The 19370-nt window shown below is 34.8% G+C and overlaps 1 protein-coding gene across 3 annotated transcripts in view; it reads left to right on the top strand.

The window, feature by feature from the left end:
• The window catches only part of UNC13C (unc-13 homolog C), a 655668-nt gene that overhangs the window by 312040 nt on the left and 324258 nt on the right, over window positions 1-19370 (top strand). For all 3 annotated transcript variants that reach the window (XM_070469257.1, XM_070469256.1, XM_070469255.1), the window contains 2 exons: window positions 15698-15867; window positions 18492-18607. In XM_070469257.1, coding sequence (XP_070325358.1) covers window positions 15698-15867; window positions 18492-18607 — 286 coding nt within the window. The remainder of the gene's footprint in view (window positions 1-15697; window positions 15868-18491; window positions 18608-19370) is intronic.

Raw genomic sequence — 19370 nt, 5'->3', positions numbered from 1 at the left:
CACACCAGCACAATCAATATAACTGAAACATCCATCACCTCCAAAAATTTTCCTGGACTTCTTTCCCATCACTTTCCCCTATTATTTCCCCTTTATTGAAACCCTCTCCCCTGGCCAACCACTGATTTGATGTCTTATATAATTAGTTTGCATTTTTATAATTTTATATAAATGGATTTATACTGCACATACTCTTATTTTTCCCTGAATTCTTTCACTCAACCTAATTATTTTGAGATCTACCTAAGTCACTGTATATACCAATATAGTGCATTTCTTTCCATACAAGAGTATTTCAGTCTATGCATGTGAAACTCATATATTAATGAATGCTTGGGTTTTTTTCAGTATTTAGCTATTATAAACAGAGCAGCTATGAAAGCTTATGAGTAACTCCTCAAATGGGCAAATGCTCTCAAGAAAGAAATAGTTTTCTCAAGTGATGTATAATCACACCATTGTGGTTATCTGGGTCATTAAGATCTTTTTTGTATAGTTCTTTTTTGTATTCTTGAAGTTATAAGTAGTAAAGCCTAAAGCAGAGATTCTACCTGCCCCCGCCCACCTGATTGCTTGACTCTCTTACTCAGGCCTTCTGGAAGATCTAATTGGTACATAATAATGTTATAAATTTTTCATAGCTACTCATTGATTTCTGTATAAAAAGTCATTACTCAAAATTAAAGCAATGTGCCATCCTAGCAAGTCTACTTGCAGTGACAGGTTTCCTTGGTAGTTATACTACACTTTAGAGCACTCTTGATAAAGTCCTTGATGATTTTCATGCCTGTTTTATATAAATGTTAGTGTTGTTTTCCAACCTAAGTATTGAGTTATTTGATGGTGAGGACCTCCTAAAATAATGTTAAATAATTTTAATTATTTAATGTAAGCCTAAAAATCTGTTTAATGGTTATTTCCAAATGATAACTTCTAAAGTGAATTTCTTACCAGTGAGTGTGTCTATAAATGTTTATAACATGTCTTTAAATATTTATAGACATAATTGTTTATTTGTACTACTGTTTCACACTTATTTTTCCCTCCTTCCTCTCCACTGGGAAATATTAATTTTCCCGAGAAATTCCAAAGCTATATCTTTCTTCTCTGTGTCAACAACTTGAGCATTATTTGGTGAATTCAGGTATTTACTTTTTTTTAGCATCACCAGTATGTGTTTTCCTTTCAAAGGAACCCTTGCCAATGCATCTTGTCTTCATGATGTGTTTTTTACTTTCAGTTTTATGTCTCTGCCTAGTAACTTTTAAATACAGTTGGATTTGAAGGGACAGTAAAGGGGACAAACTGTGTTTTAACTTATTTAAAGCCTTGAAATAATCAGTAGAATAACATTTTGAGCTTTTACTATGACCCAGTTTTGACAGAGGTAAGGGTAAAATTAAGAAAACACAGGATGGAAAATTACCACTAACTCTGAGGGGACATTTAGCATATCTTCTTATTAGAAGGTGATATATAATACCCTTTTTGATATTATAGATTTACTATTTTATGAAACCTTACTATTATAAAATAATTAAGTTCATGTGTTGGGATAATTCCATCAAAAATGAGACACTATTTTTTCTTAATATATGTATTTTATTGAAGTATGGTTGACTTACAGTGTTTCAGATGCACAGCAAGGTGATTCAGCTGTATATACACATATGTTATTTTTTAAATTATTTTCTATTATATGTTATTATAAGATATTGAATATATTTCTGTGTGCTATACAGTAAACCTTTGTTGCTTGTTGCATATATATTTTTAATTTAAAAACCTAGCATTATATTCATAATAAGTCAAACAAGTGAAATAAAATGTCAAATTTTTTAGTTAGGCAAAAATTCATAAGTTTTCTAAAATATGTATATTATACATATTTATATATCAGTTTATAAAAGCTTTTCTACTACTCTTGATAAAGGCTTAAGAAAGAATATTAAAAAAGATGGAGAAAGTGGTGAACATAAACCTAATTAAATGGGGTCACTGAATATGAAATAGAAAAAGTGAAACAAACTAGATAAAAGTAAAAGATCATTATTTAGTCGAGTTGTTTTTAAAGATAGCTTCTCATTAGAAACATATTTGGGACTCTGGAGGAAAAAAAGAAATACCTGGGCATTTGTATTTTTCAAAACATTTCAGCATAATTCTGATATGCATCTGAATTTTAAAAAGTGATTACAGGTTTTTCTATTGTAGTTTTGGTGATACAGAGTTCTCTTATTTTTCTGTTGACCAATCATGATACAGTGGTATTAAGTGAGTAATAATTACATAATCACAATAGTGAAAGATGTTTATCAGTTTTCACAATTAGTAGGCAGACTAGAAATAAAAAGTAATTACAATTGCAAGTCATAATGGCAACATGATTACCCTAACAGTATAGACTATGTACAATTTGGGGGGTCAAGCAGAGTTACGTGGAAATCGGAAGTGCCTGCACTGCACATGTTTTCATCCGCCTAGCTAGTTTGTGTCTTTTAGTTGGTTCATTTGATCCTATTACTGTTTTCTTAATTGTTTTAGGTTTATTTTCTGTAGGTCTTTTCCTTCTCTTCTGTTTCTTGTCTTGAGAAGTTCCTTTAGCATTTGCTGTAAAGCTGGTTTGGCAGTGCTGAATTCTCTTAACTTTTGCTTGTCTGAAAAGCTTTTGATTTCTCCATAATTTTTTAATGAGAGTCTTGCTGGGTAGAGTATTCTTGGTTGTAGGCTCTTCCCTTTCATCACTTTACATATATCATGCCATTCCCTCTGGCTTGTAGAGTATATGTTGAGAAATCAGCTGATAGCCTGATGGGAGTTCCCTTGAAAGTTACTTGTCATTTTTCCCTTATTGCTTTTAATATTTTATCCCTGCCTTTAATTTTTGTCAGTTTGATTACTGTATGTCTTGGGACATTCCTCCTCGGGTTTATCCTTCCCGGGACTCTCTGTATTTCCTAGACTTGGTTGACTGTTTCCTTTCCCATGTTAAGGAAGCTTTCAGCTATTATCTCTTCAAATATTTTCTCTAGGATCAATGCCATTATCCAGTGACTTCAATTTAGTAAATCTTGAATATCTTTGTTATTTAGTTCTTTTGCCTTCTTATACCACCATCACTAATTTCTTCAGTATCTTGATTATTGATCAGACTAGGTTTTATAAATGCACTCATTTTTTATCTCATAGAATTTCTTGTACTTGCCAAGTACAAAGTGGATTTTCAGTTAGGACATAAACAAGATTTTGTTATATGGAGCTAGTAGTTATGGCTAGATCAAGCCACGTGAAATTTCTGATAATTTTTTTGACCTATAAAAATTATAATTTCATATGGTTCAGCCTACATTAATATCTTCTTTTGAAATTAATTCTATCTGAATAATCAGTTATACATTTATATCACCTGGAGTATAGTGTTTTTTATACTTTTTTTGACTTAAGCTATGTTTGTAGTTGATTTGTTTCCCAGGTGACCCAGTGGTAAAGAATCTGCCTGCCAATGCAGGAGACTCAGAAGACATGGGTTCAATCCCTGAGTCAGGGAGACCCGCCTGGAGAAGGAAATGGCAATCCACTCCAATATTCTTGCCTGGAAAATTCCATGGACAGAGGTGCCTGGCAAACCACAGTCTACTGGGTCACAAAAAGTCAGATATGACTGAGCATGAGCATGCACGTGCCTGCACACACACGTAGTTGATTAAATTGGATCCTTTGGAAAGTTTAAAAATATTCAAATGGATGTTTTTTAATGTAAAGTTTTGGCTAAATATTCACAATTAGGTAGATCCAAATCTAATTTTCAAGACATTTGAGTTTATGTTTTAATGATGAAAGGTTGTTACTATAATGAGGACCAAAGTCAAAGTAACACAGGTGCTGTCGAGTGGCTTCAGCAATGTGGTATTTCTTTTCTTTTTGAATTGCATCTCTTTGTATTTTCCATAACCTCCAGCCAAAGAATCCAGAGAGGTCTGACGTATACCCGAGATAACTATTTACGAGTTCTTAAGCTCAATTGTTTTATTCCCGATAACTGGTTGAGCTTAGATTTAAGTGGAAAAGTTGATTGGAAGGCAACCTTTCCTAAATTTCTTCTCTTTTTTTTAGCAATGACTTGGTCATTTGTGCAGAAGTCTTCCACAAGCCTGTGCACTGTTGCTATGCTGCTGATGTTTGGATTGAGAGGGATATTAGTTAATAGTATTTACCTTTATGATCACTGCTTCTGCTTCGAGTGTGGTATTCAGATAAGGTCTGATCAGGCAGTTGGTATAACTTCAGTTTACTGCCGACTTTCCAATTATTGCTCCAGAGTTCCTCTAGAGAATAGCAGTTGTTCTTTTCTAGCAAAGAGTGAAGGGGAGAATTTAAGAGAAAGGTTACATAAGTGCCTATAAAAATTCATGCTGACTGATTCTGTTCTCTTGCCAGGGACAAATTCTGGCTATTTATTTTAACCCTTTGTCTCTGGCAAGAAATAATCATAAGCTCTTTAGAGGTCTCTTTGAAGGAGGGAATTTTTCATTGTTTTTTTTTTTTCTCCTTTTCAATTGAACTGGTATGGGAAAGAGGAAAATATTGCATACATATTGTATATACACATGTCATTCATATATAAAAGATGTGCTTCCTAAAAGTCATTATAATGTGAGAAAGTATATTTAAATTTTTTGATTAGCAAAGATTGAAAAGTGATAGTATTCAATACTAATGAATGTATAGAGAAACAGGTATAGGTGTAAGCACATATATGCTTTCTGCAGAATATTTTAGTAATGTGTGTATATGTTAGTTGCTCAGTCATTTCCAGCTCTTTGAAACCGCATGGACTGTAGCCTACCAGGCTCTTCTGTCCATGGAGTTCTCTAGGCAAGAATACTGGAGTGGGTAGCCATTCCCTTCTCCAAGCCATCTTCCCAATCCAGGGATCGAACCTGGGTCTCCTATTTTGCAAGCAGATATACAGATATGTGTAACTGACATAATTTCCAAACTGAAAAATCTACTGTTAATAATTTCTCAGACTAGAATATTTTTACAGTAGCACTGCAGTAGTATATTGGAAGCCACTTAAATAGCCGTCTACTATCTACTATAGGGGATGAATTCAATTGGGATACATCATATAATTGAATATATCATATAATCATTAAAAAGAATGATGTACATGTGTATATGTCAGGGTGGACACAGTTTATAAAGATACTAAATGGTGTGTGGAGTATGATCTTGCATTTGTGAAATTAAATACAATTATATAGATCAAGTATCAAATCTTTTAAAGGTTAAAAACTAACATTAACAATATATTTCCATTGAAATATTGACAGTAACATTCAATGAGTGAAGTAGGGCACTGAATACAGCGTGATATAAATTGTTCTTATTGCAGTGGAAATTGGTAGAGGGATGCTCCGATGTATGTATACAGAGTGGCTATATATAACATTAAATGATAACAAAATGGTTCATATTTTAAAGCACTGTTATCTTTTCAAAGCACTTTTATACTCATAATTTTCTTTCCAAATCACTCATTGTGTTATTACAAAAAATATTTATTATTCTTTATCAGTTTCCTTTCCTCAAATAAGGAAATTAAATGATACACTCTAAAAAAATGCTTTTAGCATTTAAGAGTTTTATTTATGACAATGCAAATGTTAAGAGCTGTCAGGGAAGGACAAGCCAATGCTAAAAGGAGTACGGGAGAGAAGCAAAGAAATACTTTGAATTAAGCAACATATTTCTTTATGGCATTTTCTACATGAGTTTGGCTTATATGCTGGTCATTTACCTGTTAGCTATAATATTTATTCCCTGCAATGTCTTTGGCATGCTCTTTATGTCAGGGAACTGAACTCTGAAGGCCAGATTTCCCTGCCGACTAGATTTGGCTATAAGAAAGCATTGCCGTAAGATCAAAGGTGGGCGAATGGGAAAAGCCAGAGCATGTTTTTTCCTTCCCTCTCTGCCTTGCGAAGCATCAACATAATGCCTGGGTCTCTTCCGTGTTTCGGTCTCCTGCTGGATGGGACTTTCCTCTGTGCTTTCAGTTCCTATCTATCTTTTCCCCCTTGTGTGAACCTTTCCACTGCTGGTGGGAATGCAGAATGGTGCAGCTGCTATGGAAAAGTTTGGAGTTTACTCAAAATTTGAAAATAAAACTAGCATATAATTCAGCAATCTGACTTCTGGGCATATATCCAAAAGAATTGAAATCAGAATCTCAAGGAGTTATTAGTACTTCCACGTTCAGTGTTATTTACAATAGCCAGGATGTGGAGACAGCCTCACTGTCTAACGACAGGTGAGTGAATGAGGAAAATGTGATGTGTGCATACAATGTGATGTTATTCATCTTTACAAAGGAAGGAAATTCTACAATATGTGTAGTAAGGATGAACTTTAAAGGTGTTATGCTAAGCCAGTTACAAAAAGGCAAATACTGCATTATTCCACTTTTATGAGATATCTGAAATAGTAATAGTAACAGAATCATAGACCAAAATGATAGTTTTGGAGGCTACAGAGAGTGAGAAATGGGAGTTTACTAATCAACAGGCACAGAGTTTCAAATAAGTAAGAGAAGTTTGAGGATCTGCTATACACTGTGTACTTATCCAACAATGCTGTTCTGTTCTGTTCAGTTCAGTTGCTTAGTTCTGTCTAACTCTGCAACCCCATGAATCACAGCATGCCAGGCCTCCTTGTTCATCAACAACTCCCAGAGTCCACCCAAACCCACGTCCATCCAGTCGGTGATGCCATCCAGCCATCTCATCCTCTGTTGTCCCCTTCTCCTCCTGTCCCCAATCCCCACCCCACCCCCGGTATCCCCTGGTGGGAATACCAGACCACCTGACCTGCCTCCTGAGAAACCTGTATGCAGGTTAGGAAGCAACAGTTAGAACTGGACATGGAAGAACAGACTGGTTCCAAATAGGGAAAGGAGTACATCAAGGCTGTATATTGTCACCCTGCCTATTTAACTTGTATGCAGAGTATATCATGAGAAACACTGGGCTGGAAGAAGCACAAGCTGGAATCAACATTGCTGTGGGAAATATCAATAACCTCAGATATTCAGATGATACCACCCTTATGGCAGAAAGCGAAGAACTAAAGAGCCTCCTGATGAAAGTCAAAGAGGAGAGTGAAAAAGTTGGCTTAAAACTCAATATTCAAAAAACTAATATCATGGCATCTGGTCCCAACACTTCATGGCAAATAGATGGGGAAGCAATGAAAAGAATGACAGACTTTATTTTGGGAGGCTCCAATATCACTGCAGATGGTGACTGTAGTCATGAAATTAAAAGATGCTTGCTCCTTGGAAGAAAATTTATGATTAACTTAGATGGCATATTAAAAAGCAGAGACATTACTTTGCCAACAAAGGTCCATCTAGTCAAAGCTATGGTTTTTCCAGTATTCATGTATGGATGTGAGAGTTGGGCTATAAAGAAAGCTGAGCACTGAAGAATTGATACTTTTGAACTGTGGTGTTAGATCCAACCAGTCCATTCTAAAGGAGATCAGTCCTGAATATTCATTGGAAAGGCTGATGCTGATGAAACTCCAATACTTCAGCCACCTGATGCAAAGAGCTAACTCATTTGGAAAGACCCTGATGCTGGGAAAGATTGAGGGCAGGAGGAGAAGGGGACAACAGAGGATGAGATGGTTGGATGGCATTACCAACTCGCTGGGTATGAGTTTGAGTAAACCCTGGGAGTTGGTTATGGACAGGGAAGCCTGGCATGCTGCAGTTCATGGGGTCACAAAGAGTCAGACAAGACTAAGCCACTGAACTGAATTGACTATCTTTCGCCCTACAGATCATTGACATGCAGTTTCTTTATCTTCGGGCAATTTAAAACAAAATGCATGTCACCATTTAAAGAAAAGTCAGATTTAGAAAGATAATACCTTTAATCCAATGTCCAATAAACGTCAAACATTTTTCCAAAGTGAATCTTTTCCCCAACTTCAAGCACATGGTTAATTTTCAGCTATACAAGTAGCCACCAATTGGAATATGCACATTTGTAATAGTTAAAGAAAATAATAAAGAAGAGTATGATTTCTTTGACCAATGATATTTTCTTATATTTTTGGTAAATTATTTTTTCATATCTAATTGCTCTAGTGCTAGGGACTGGAAAAAATGTTTTTTAGGGAATTTTCATACAGAGGTGATCTTTTATCAGGTATTGAGAGGCAGGTAGATGTTTCAGGTAGAGGACTAGGGAAAAGATATCCTTACCCTATGAAACACAATGAAAAAAATGTCTGAGCTGGTAAAATGTATGGTGAACCAAGGGAGGTGGTGAGTAGAAACCACCCTTATTGCACACAGTCTTATACTCACACTCATTTATGTTTCTCCTAATTTTTTAGACAGTAATTTGATCCTTCTGTTTTCTATATATGTCGTTGCTTTTTTAAAAAATTATATTTGGCATATAGATTTAAGGAACAGCAGGTTGATTTGATACATGTACACTATAATATGGTTGCCATTGTAGCATTAACTAGCTCCTCTATCACATATCATGATTATCATTACCTTTTTATCATGGGTATAATTAAGATCTAATCTATTAGCAGATTTGATGATTATAATATCATTGCCTGTATTCATTATACTGTGCGTTTCATCTTCTAGGACTCATTTAGCTACTATTTTGTACTCTTAAATATCATCTCTCCTATTTCCCCATCTTCTAGATCCCTGGTAAGCACTGTTTTGTTCTTTCTAGTTTGTTTTCTAGATTTCACATATAAGTGATCTTATAGACCTTCCTGTTTTCTGATCTCTCTCCCTAAGTGGTCTCTCTTTTCACAGCAAAATTGACGTGAAGAATTTTTCTAAACAAGCAAATTTCTTACTTTTATTACTTTAATGTAACTAATATTTTATCATCTTTTTTTCTTTTTTTTTTAAGAAAACATTCTGAGAGTTGCTTGTGTATAGAAACACTGCCAATTCTTGTATGTTGACTTTGTATCCCGCTAGTTTTAATAAGGGCATTTATCATTATACACTTCTCTTCCAGAACTGCTATTGCTGCTCTATATTTTCATTTTCTTTTTTTTTTCCATTTATTTTTATTAGTTGGAGGCTAACTACTTTACAGTATTGTAGTGGTTTTTGCCATACATTGGCATGAATCAGCCATGGATTTACATGTGTTCCCCATCCTGATCCCCCCTCCCGCCTCCCTCCCCACCCCATCCCACTGTGTCTTCCCAGTGCACCAGCCCCGAGCACTTGTCTCATGCATCCAACCTGGGCTGGTGATCTCTTTCACTCTTGATAATATACATGTTTCGATGCTGTTCTCTCTAAACATCCCACCCTCGCCTTCTCCCACAGAGTCCAAAATTCTGTTCTGTACATCTGTGTCTCTTTTTCTGTTTTGCATATAGGGTTATCGTTACCATCTTTCTAAATTCCATATATATGTGTTAGTATACTGTGTCGGTCTTTATCTTTCTGGCTTACTTCACTCTGTATGATGGGCTCCAGTTTCATCCATCTCATTAGAACTGATTCAAATGAATTCTTTTTAATGGCTGAGTAATATTCCATGGTGTATATGTACCACAGCTTCCTCATCCATTCGTCTGCTGATGGGCATCTAGGTTGCTTCCATGTCCTGGCTAGTATAAACAGTGCTGCAATCAACATTGGGGTGCATGTGTCTCTTTCAGATCTGGTTTCCTCGGTGTGTATGCCCAGAAGTGGGATTGCTGGGTCATATGGCAGTTCTATTTCCAGTTTTTTAAGAAACTCCACACTGTTCTGCATAGTGGCTATACTAGTTTGCATTCCCACCAACAGTGTAAGAGGGTTCCCTTTTCTCCACACCCTCTCCAGCATTTATTGCTTGTAGACTTTTGGATAGCAGCCATCCTGACTGGTGTGTAATGGTACCTCATTGTGGTTTTGATTTGCATTTCTCTGATAATGAGTGATGTTGAGCATCTTTTCATGTGTGTGTTAGCCATCTGTATGTCTTCTTTGGAGAAATGTCTGTTTAGTTCTTTGGCCCATATTTTGATTGGGTCATTTATTTTTCTGGAATTGAGCTGCAGGAGTTGCTTATATATGTTTGAGATTAATCCTTTGTCTGTTGCTTCATTTGCTATTATTTTCTCCCAATCTGAGGGCTGTCTTTTCACCTTGCTTATAGTTTCCTTTGTTGTACAAAAGCTTTTAAGTTTCATTAGGTCCCATTTGTTTGTTTTTGCTTTTATGTCCAATATTCTGGGAGGTGGGTCATAGAGGATCCTGCTGTGATTTATGTCAGAGAGTGTTTTGCCTATGTTCTTCTCTAGGAGTTTTATAGTTTCTGGTCTTACATTTAGATCTTTAATTCATTTTGAGTTTATTTTTGTGTATGGTGTTAGAAAGTGTTCTAGTTTCATTATTTTACAAGTGGTTGACCAGTTTTCCCAGCACCACTTGTTAAAGAGGTATTTTATCATCTTTAATGTCAAATAATACTTTAAAAAGCTATTAAAATAAGTTTATCTGCAATATTATTTCTTGTGAAGGAAACATTAGAGATAAAAAGAGAACAAAGGGCTTTGAGGTATTAATGATCCAATTGTAGGGCTGTAAGGTGGGGCAGGAAAATTGGTGTATCATATAAGATTGATGTATCTTTGTTCTTTGGTACTCTGATCTATTACAGTAGTAGAATAGATCTACAACATCCGATTACTACATAGAAAACCATCAGAAAAACTTAAACAAAAGGAATATGTTGAGGACTGGTGTTTTTTTCTTTCCTTTTTTTTTTTTTTTTTTGTCAATTCAGATTCCCATAATTAAATGGCCTTGATAAATGTAGTTGGAAAAGTCACTGTTCACTGGCACCGGTTTTGAACTTAGAGTTTGTCTCTCTGCTCTAATGCAATTGAAAGTAATAGGGTTAGGGCTCTTGATTCAATAACAAGACACCTATACTGTGATGGAAGTGGGTTGCAAAATTGATAATAAATCACTGAGAGGAAATGTGTGCATAAAGTGTCTCACATATTTCCATTTGGTGGGTCAGAGTTTAAGGAATTTAGCTGTAACTAGAGAATTTAATTACTGTTTGAAAGGCTGCTGCTGCTTTGCCTCTGGATAGCTCTTGCAAGTTTCTGGCTGATGATTTTTTCAGTCAATTCCCTGCCTTTCAGCTTGAGCTGAAAGAGATTATTTATAATTGTTAGATTTTTTAAAATACAATTTTGTTGATTATAACAAGAAAAGATAAAGACTAAAAAAAATTTCACTAATCTTACCACCTATATTTTGAATATAACCTTACAGATTGTTTCAGTGCATATATATGTATATAAACTCACATTTATATATACATTTAATATCTATCTTATATGTCTATTAACAAAATTTGATACAATGACATTTAAAATATTATAGAAATTTCATTTACTATACTTAAAATATATAGCTAGAATTTTACAGATTCTTAAAGAATATGATTTTAATTGCAACTTCATTTACTATTGTTTTTTTTCTTGGTATAGTTGCCATGTGAGATTATTTTAGTTGCTTCATTATAACTAGTTCAACTATAGATACAGTTCTCATTTTTGAATGACTCTTTGCTCATATACTACTTTCATGACTTCCCATCAGAGGATGACTGAGCAAGAGCTTGTTGTTCTATTGAAATCAGGCTTTATTGGCTTTATGAAGTTCATGAGCATCTCTTTAGGTAAAACAATCCTTCTCAGAATAGGTTAAACTTCAATAACTTGGGTTTGGGGTTTATTTTTGTTTGGTTTTTTAATTTGCTTTTTGTCTTTGTTTTGTTTTAATTATAAGAGATATGTATTTGGACTATATCCAGGAAACTAAATCTAAAAAAAAAAATTGCAGTGAGACCATTTGAAAATTTAGTATAAGTAATTATAAAGAAATTAGGCTTTTGGATTGCTGCCTAAAGAAAATTGGCCAAATAGTGATTGCCTGTGCAGAGATTAGGGTACCTGCAAATTGAAAATAGAAATAAAGGCAAAACAGAATATAAACACACATAATAATCCTGAGTTCCAAAGAGTGAAATGCTTTGCTTTAATTTCCGAAAGAATAAAATAACTTATTCCCATGGAAACAAAGCCATTCCTGTCTTTAATAATGAAAAAACATAAAATTGGGCATATTAATTACTCTTTAAGATGCACATTGTTTTTAGTTAAGAAAAAAGTATGATGCAAATTGTCCTAACAGTACTTTATTTATCACGAGTTTGTGAAGCAAAATATCTTATTCTCCTCTTATAGGAAAGGCAAGTCGCAAGCTCGTGAATTAAGACAGGAATCTTTGTCAGCTAATTAGTCAGGGTGGAAATGATCTAATAGAGTAAGATTTAATGGAGTTATGAGTGATAGATTTTTCTCTTGTGTGTAAAAAATCTTTCTGTCAGATTTTCCTGTATGAGCATACAGTTTCCCATCCAAATAATAAACCTTTGTATTTTTATAAAAGTCAAAGTTTGTGAAACACATGCTAAATAGTTAAGGAATGACATAAAACACAGCAAGTATAAAAATAGTAAGAGTTAATAATTAAACATTTTAAACCATTTTGTATATAATCAAACAAAATGAACTTGGTAGATTTTTAAATTATTTTCCCACTGATTCAGTTAGAATTTTATTAAACTTCTTATTAAGCCATGATGGTAGCTTAGTCAAAAAGAGATTTATTTCATTTAACAAGAATTCCAGGTATAGGCGTTTGAGGGCTAGTATGGAGAAGGAAATAGCAACCCTGTCCAGCATTGCCTGAGATATCTCATGGACAGAGGAGCCTGGTGAGCTCCAGTCCATGGGGTTGCAAAGAGTCAGACCCAACTGAGCAACCAAACAACAACAGTGGTAACTCTATTATCCCTTCAAAGTGAAAAGCTTAACCTATGTTCCTCATTTATCATCTTCCGTGGAAGATGTTCTACATCCGTGTTCCAGAAGAATAAAAGAAGAAAATAGAAGACACAGAGCCAGAAGACTTTTGCTTATATCTCATTGTAGAACTGTGTCAAGTGGTCATCTCTAGTTTCAAGGGAGACTAGGATATTGCACAGAAGCAGGAAAGGGAAGGAGGGCTTGAAAAATTATTGGCTGAATGAACTTATGGTATCTGTCACCTTCTACCTCTTTGAGCATTCAGTATTTATTCATGATATTTCCATCTCTGTATGTACTCTAAACGTAATGGATCCATCCTCTGTCTTCCAAGGTAGGTAGCCCCCAAATTATATCCAGTTACTGGGTTTAGTATGAAGTCTAGGCTCTTTGGGTAATATCTTTATCACCTCCAGGTTTGGTTCTTTGTCATTCCTAAGTCTATAAATTAAAGATACATCATTTTCTTCTAATATCTCCAGTGTATTAGTATAAAGAGAAAAGAAATTAGGATAAAAGCAGTTTATCCTAAAAAGAAAAAGTCTCAGTAACAGGGAACAAGGGAAGCATATGACTGTCAGTGGCATATAGCAAGTATAGAGTCCTGCTCAGCAGGATTTCCTGATACTAGCAACAGAAGTCATTCCTTGGCTAGCCAATCTGGCAGGCCTTAGCACTTCTTGGTGAATTTCTTTTATATATTTTCTCCAAGTCCTTGGTTCTACATCTGAGGGGGCCTTCCTTGACCAATGTGCCAATGCCTGCATTCTACGCAGATGCTGTGTAAAATGAAAGTAAATGAAAGAGGGCTCTAAAAAGATTTAAAAGGCACTGTGTATCTACAAAACCATAAATTGGGACCATCCTAGGAAATCCAGGTTTATGGTCTTCCTAGCTGGGAAGAGGTTCTACTTGGAGTCCACTTCCTACTGCTGTGAGTTCAAGGACCCAGAAATTACTTTAAATAAAGCCTGTAGCAACCCTGGGGCACATTTAAAAGTACCATGCCCTGGAAGTTTTATCAGACTTCCAGGAGGTGAGCTTCAAGACAATTTTTAAGTAACCACATACCCCTGGAAAATTTGCCTCATTATCACTGGCTCCTTTGTTCTGACCAATTCCTATCTCTTAGCCTAATGGCTGCTGCCTCTACCCCTATAACCCCTGCCCATAGCCCTGTAACACTGTATGCCAGGGTGCAGCACCATTAATCTGATCTTTTCCATTAAGTTCCCTTTCATTGTCACCTAGAGACTTCCTAAAGAAAGGTGTTTGAAATACCCTGGGGTAACAGTTTTGTCTATTTTTGAAGTTGCACTCATAAACCTCTGCTTGTATGCATACATTTTGTATACAGAAGCAGCTGGCAGTCTTCAACCCTGTGTAGTTCCAAATTGTGATATTCTCAGTTGTGTGGGACACAGAGTGACCTCTTTCAGAATAGCTGTGTTCCCTTGCATCTCTGCTTAGAGGAGTCGAGCTCTAGTTTGAGTGCATCTCTATCTACCACAGTACATTTGTCAAAGCAGCAAGACTTAATGAACATATGCCCATATTCTGAATTTTACTCATACCATTCATACTAATAAAAAAGCTTGAGTCGGTATGTGGTCACGATTCCAAAGTATAGCAAACAACAGTTTGACCAGCTGTTTTGCTATTGCAATCCAAAATGCCGTGGCTCTGAAGCCTGAGGTAATTAAACCTTCAATGCTTGCCCTCATCATCTCCTCCACAAAGTCAATTCCACATTTGAAATTCTATTATTGTAGCTCTCTTCATTCTTTGAAAACTATTACATTATTCATTATTGTTCATTGCAGCCAACAGAACCCACTCTAGTTTATGCAGGAAAAAAAAATTGTTTCATAGACTCAGATTGCTCAAGAGTTTTTGGAGAGGCCAGAGGCCATCCTCTAAATCAACTGTGCAAAAACAGTGTCCAATTATATCATGAGGCTTCTTTGCAAAAAAACACACACACACACAATTGCCACTATTGATCAATTATTTGTCCCTCAGTACTAAATACCAGAGACTGTATGACAAAGTGCTAAAGACCACCACCCTTGTTGCTAAAAGAATTAAACCCCACAATACAACCACTGCTTTACTTTGCTCAATTTGAGTTCAGGTATTGCTTGAATGCAGGTCAAACATCTGGACCATAACTACAAAGGAATATAAGAATGTGATTCATCAAGCTTAAGTTTTGAGAAGATGAGGAACATAAGGAGAAATATAGCCAAAATAAAAGGAGAATTTTTAGAGATATTGGTCATCCTTATGTCATGACTTGATTTAACAATATCTTATATGCTTAACTGAGATTTTTAACTTATTAGGCAGACTATCTAATGCCACTTTCTCAACACCCATTGCAATTAAATAAGCTTTATGATACATAATTTTCTGAGCATAGACATGTTGCCATAGATAACTGTTGCAAATAGGAAATATAGAGAAAGCAGCCCACAGATTTCTGACCCATATTCAGTTATATGTAGTTCAGTTAAAAGAAATAGAATGGAATGGGGCAGGATTTTCTTTCATTAACATTACTTAACAATTGCAGCCTTTTTTCAATATCTTTGATACCTGCAACATCCAATGGATGGAATGGTCCATGGGAAATCTTATTTACTATGCAATGTGGTATGCCTTTCTTGATTAGATAAGATTTAAAACAAATTGCTAACATCAAATGACATTTAGAGAAGTTAGCGATGGTTATTAACTTGTCCACATCTATTTTCAGTGAGTGCCATAACTCCACAGATCGAATCAAAGTCAGAGTGTGGGATGAAGATGATGACATCAAATCCAGAGTGAAGCAACATTTCAAAAAGGAGTCAGATGATTTTCTGGGACAAACAATTGTAGAAGTGAGGACCCTGAGTGGAGAAATGGATGTCTGGTACAATTTAGGTGACTATCTTGTATCTACTTGAAACATGTTAAATAAAATTCCAGAATATCTGTGACAGGTTTTATATTCCCATATTGGTAAAAATAACCAGTGTTTCTCTAGAACATTTACTTGGCCTTTAGGCAGGTAAGTTTCATTAGAAAATAAGGTGATAATTATTTAAACTCAATATTATTGAAAGATACTGGCAAATTTGAGATTAAAAAAAGGTCTTTCAAGGAATCAAATGGGTGTCTTTTAGGAGAAAAATATTATTCCATTCTGAATTTTTATTTCATAAAGTATAGCTTCAAAAAACTTTGCCAAATGTATAGAAAACAAATAACCTATGACTTAATAATGTCTGACTTATTTCTTATTTTCTTTCAGTCCCTTAATGAATTTTGGCAATAAACAAAAAGTATGTTTTAGATATCTTTCAAAGATGATATGAAAGTAGGCTTTAGTAAGGCAAAGCTTTACCCATATGCTTGTTCTGATGATGAAGATATGAGAATGTTTAATTGGCATAATTTTAAAATGGAATTTTATTATTGTACCAAGAATTAAATAAAGTTTTAATTTGACTTTTCCCACAATTGAATAATAACCTAGAATCTTTAGTGCTGACTTAAATAACAATAAAAAGATATGGATCACCTCATTTTCTGTAAAGGACATGATCTAAAAATATACTTATCATATTACTGGGAATTTTTTAATTACATTTTTAAGATATGGTGGTGAATCTAAGAAAAGTTTACACACTTCCAGGATTATGAAATGTTTGATTTTAGGATACCTACATATTTTAGCACATTACAGAGTGCTTTTCACTTTTTAGAACCTACGTACTTCAAGCAATACAGCAGTTTGCAAAGTTAAGGGATGAGGTTACAGAATTGATGGCTGTCTAAATTAAGAAGAAGAGAGATGTAACTGAACACAAACAATTCAAGTTAGACTAAAAACTCGTTATCGAAAATATTTTATTTTGAAGAAATCTCTCTTAAAAGTAATGCTTCTCCATTATTGGCATAGAGTTTTTGCTTCATTTATAATGATAATCCTCCTGTATCTTGTTTATACTATTAAATAACTTTATACATGAAAACAGAGATGTTAGGAAAGGGTACATTTCAGATGGTTAACTCTTCACAATTCTCACAAGTTGTGTTTTAATTAAAGAACAATTTAATTGACTGTACATGCACTTTTGTTTTCCTGTGATAAATTAGCATGTTGTTGAATTGAGTTATAATTCAGAAGAGAAATTCCTCAAATTATTCTTTTGACAAAATGTACAAGGGTATAGTCAGTTTGCAAAAGAATTTGAGTGTGCTTCTAATAAAATCTGCCACCCAGCTCTCCTGCAGAAACTGTCCTTCAGTGTATGGAGAGAAAAATACGATGCAGCGCAACATGAATGCCTGTGCCTGCTCATCCTCAATTCACACTTTTGTGCCATCATTACTGATGTTTAACCTTTAGAGGGAAAACAGGTTTTAGCTTTGTATAAAATCCACAACAGGTTCAATCCCCATTAGTAACATATTTTCATTCTTTGTGCAGTGTTACTCCTTCCTCAACACTCAGAATTCATTTCACCATGCAGAGACCTTTCCTGGGGAAAGGTCTGTGACAAAGAGGTCTGAAGACCTGACTTTCTCTTGGCTACAGCAGACAACTTAAGCATTTGCTGAGAATCAACTCTCCTAGCCAGTAGGAGAAACTCTCATAATCCCAGCATTAAGTGAAGATTCTTAGAGCACAGTGACTATTAACTATTAACCATGAAAAATCAGCAGACATTCCACAAGAAGAAAGTAGACTTCATGAGTTAACTGTATCTTATCTGGCTAAAAGTATAGTAATGCGTAGAAAGAGGGGCAATTAAAGAAGTCTTCACCACTGATTTGGTGTGGCTCTCCATTTTCATCTTGGTTTTTTTAGATGGATCAGCTTGCTTCTTTATGTGTTTCATCAGGGAAGCAGGTATCAGTCATAGGTCCCATACCTACATTCACATCCTAGAAATTTGTCTAAGTTTATCTTTCTCTTAAAGCTACCCCTAAGTTCATATCAGATGCATATATACACATACATTACACACACAGTATTTGAATTGACTACATATTGACTCCATTCAAACAAAGAAAGAATCTAACACTCATAAGTAAACACAGGTTGTAGACTATAGGTCTTCATGAATCACTGACAGAGAAAACTATTAACAGATGTTTTTGTTAGAGCTTTGACTTCTTTTTTCAAGGACAGAAAGAATGAGACTTTTTGATAAAGTACTCTCCTGATTAATTTTATCTTTGAGTTATTTTGCTTTTAATTGCACAAATAATTAATTTTTATCGTCTTAACTGATCTAGTACATGGAACTTTATATCAGAATGGTAGAATCATCTGGCTAAGCTTTTTTGTTTGAAATACCTATATCACATTTTGACAATCTCAATGACATATAGGCGCATTACTTTAAATTGTATTTAGCAGAATCATTATTGTTAATCAAACCTGATCTAGAAAAATGACTTTTAGCAATATAAGCCTTTTTTTAAGCTTTTGAGAACTTGTATAAGAAAAATGATATTGTCAAAAGTGACTGACCAATTACTTTCTGCTTTATCAGAGAAACGGACAGATAAATCAGCTGTGTCTGGGGCCATTCGACTGAAAATTAATGTGGAAATAAAAGGAGAGGAGAAGGTTGCTCCATATCATATACAATATACATGTCTACATGAGGTAAGTAACTTGAATTATATTAATAATAAGACCTAGATAAATTGCATTGATTAGAGACAATGCAACAAAATATTTGTTTTAAAAATAGAATTGAATTAGGTTTGTGAAATTGTCCCTGAAGTTCTTATTCTTTACAATAGCAAGTGATGTGCTAGGATATCACACAGCCTACATATTGCCCCCTGAAGAGAGGGCTGGTTGTCTTAAAATGAGGTTTAGAACAAGCATATGAGGCAAGTTTTAATAAACAAGGCAATGAGATGATAATGAACAAGTAGAGCAAATTATCATCCTTCCAGGGAGGAAGAAGACTGTTAGAAAGCATTCATTGAAGAAATAAGTCATGATATTTTGGAAGCATTAAATCTATAGTATCAATACTGTAGTAATGAAGGAGAAGATCCAAATCATGCTAATTTTTGAGAACTCTGAGTTAGTGCTCAGGTTATGTTGAAGATTTAATTAGGACTATTGTGTATTAAATATGAAAAATCTGATGTTGTAGAAATGTTGGGGAGCCAATGTAATTAGCAGTAAATTTGTCTTTTTCTGAGTATAATAGAGGACTTCATACATACTGAACCCTCCTCCATTTTAACTACCCTTTCCACAAACATATCTGGGTAGCAAGTATCAGAATGTAGGTTTGCACCCATGAATAGTAGAGAATATACTATCCAAAAAGAGGAGCTTGGTTGGCTTAGGAAGAAGTAGAGAGCACTCAGACTGAATCAAAAGGGCAGATGCTCTAGGCCCCTTGTGC

The sequence above is a fragment of the Odocoileus virginianus genome, chromosome 6 (assembly GCF_023699985.2).
Source record: "Odocoileus virginianus isolate 20LAN1187 ecotype Illinois chromosome 6, Ovbor_1.2, whole genome shotgun sequence".
Classification (NCBI taxonomy): domain Eukaryota; kingdom Metazoa; phylum Chordata; class Mammalia; order Artiodactyla; family Cervidae; genus Odocoileus; species Odocoileus virginianus.
The sequence above is the reverse complement of the archived record's forward strand: the minus strand, read 5'-3'. Positions and strand labels throughout refer to the sequence as shown.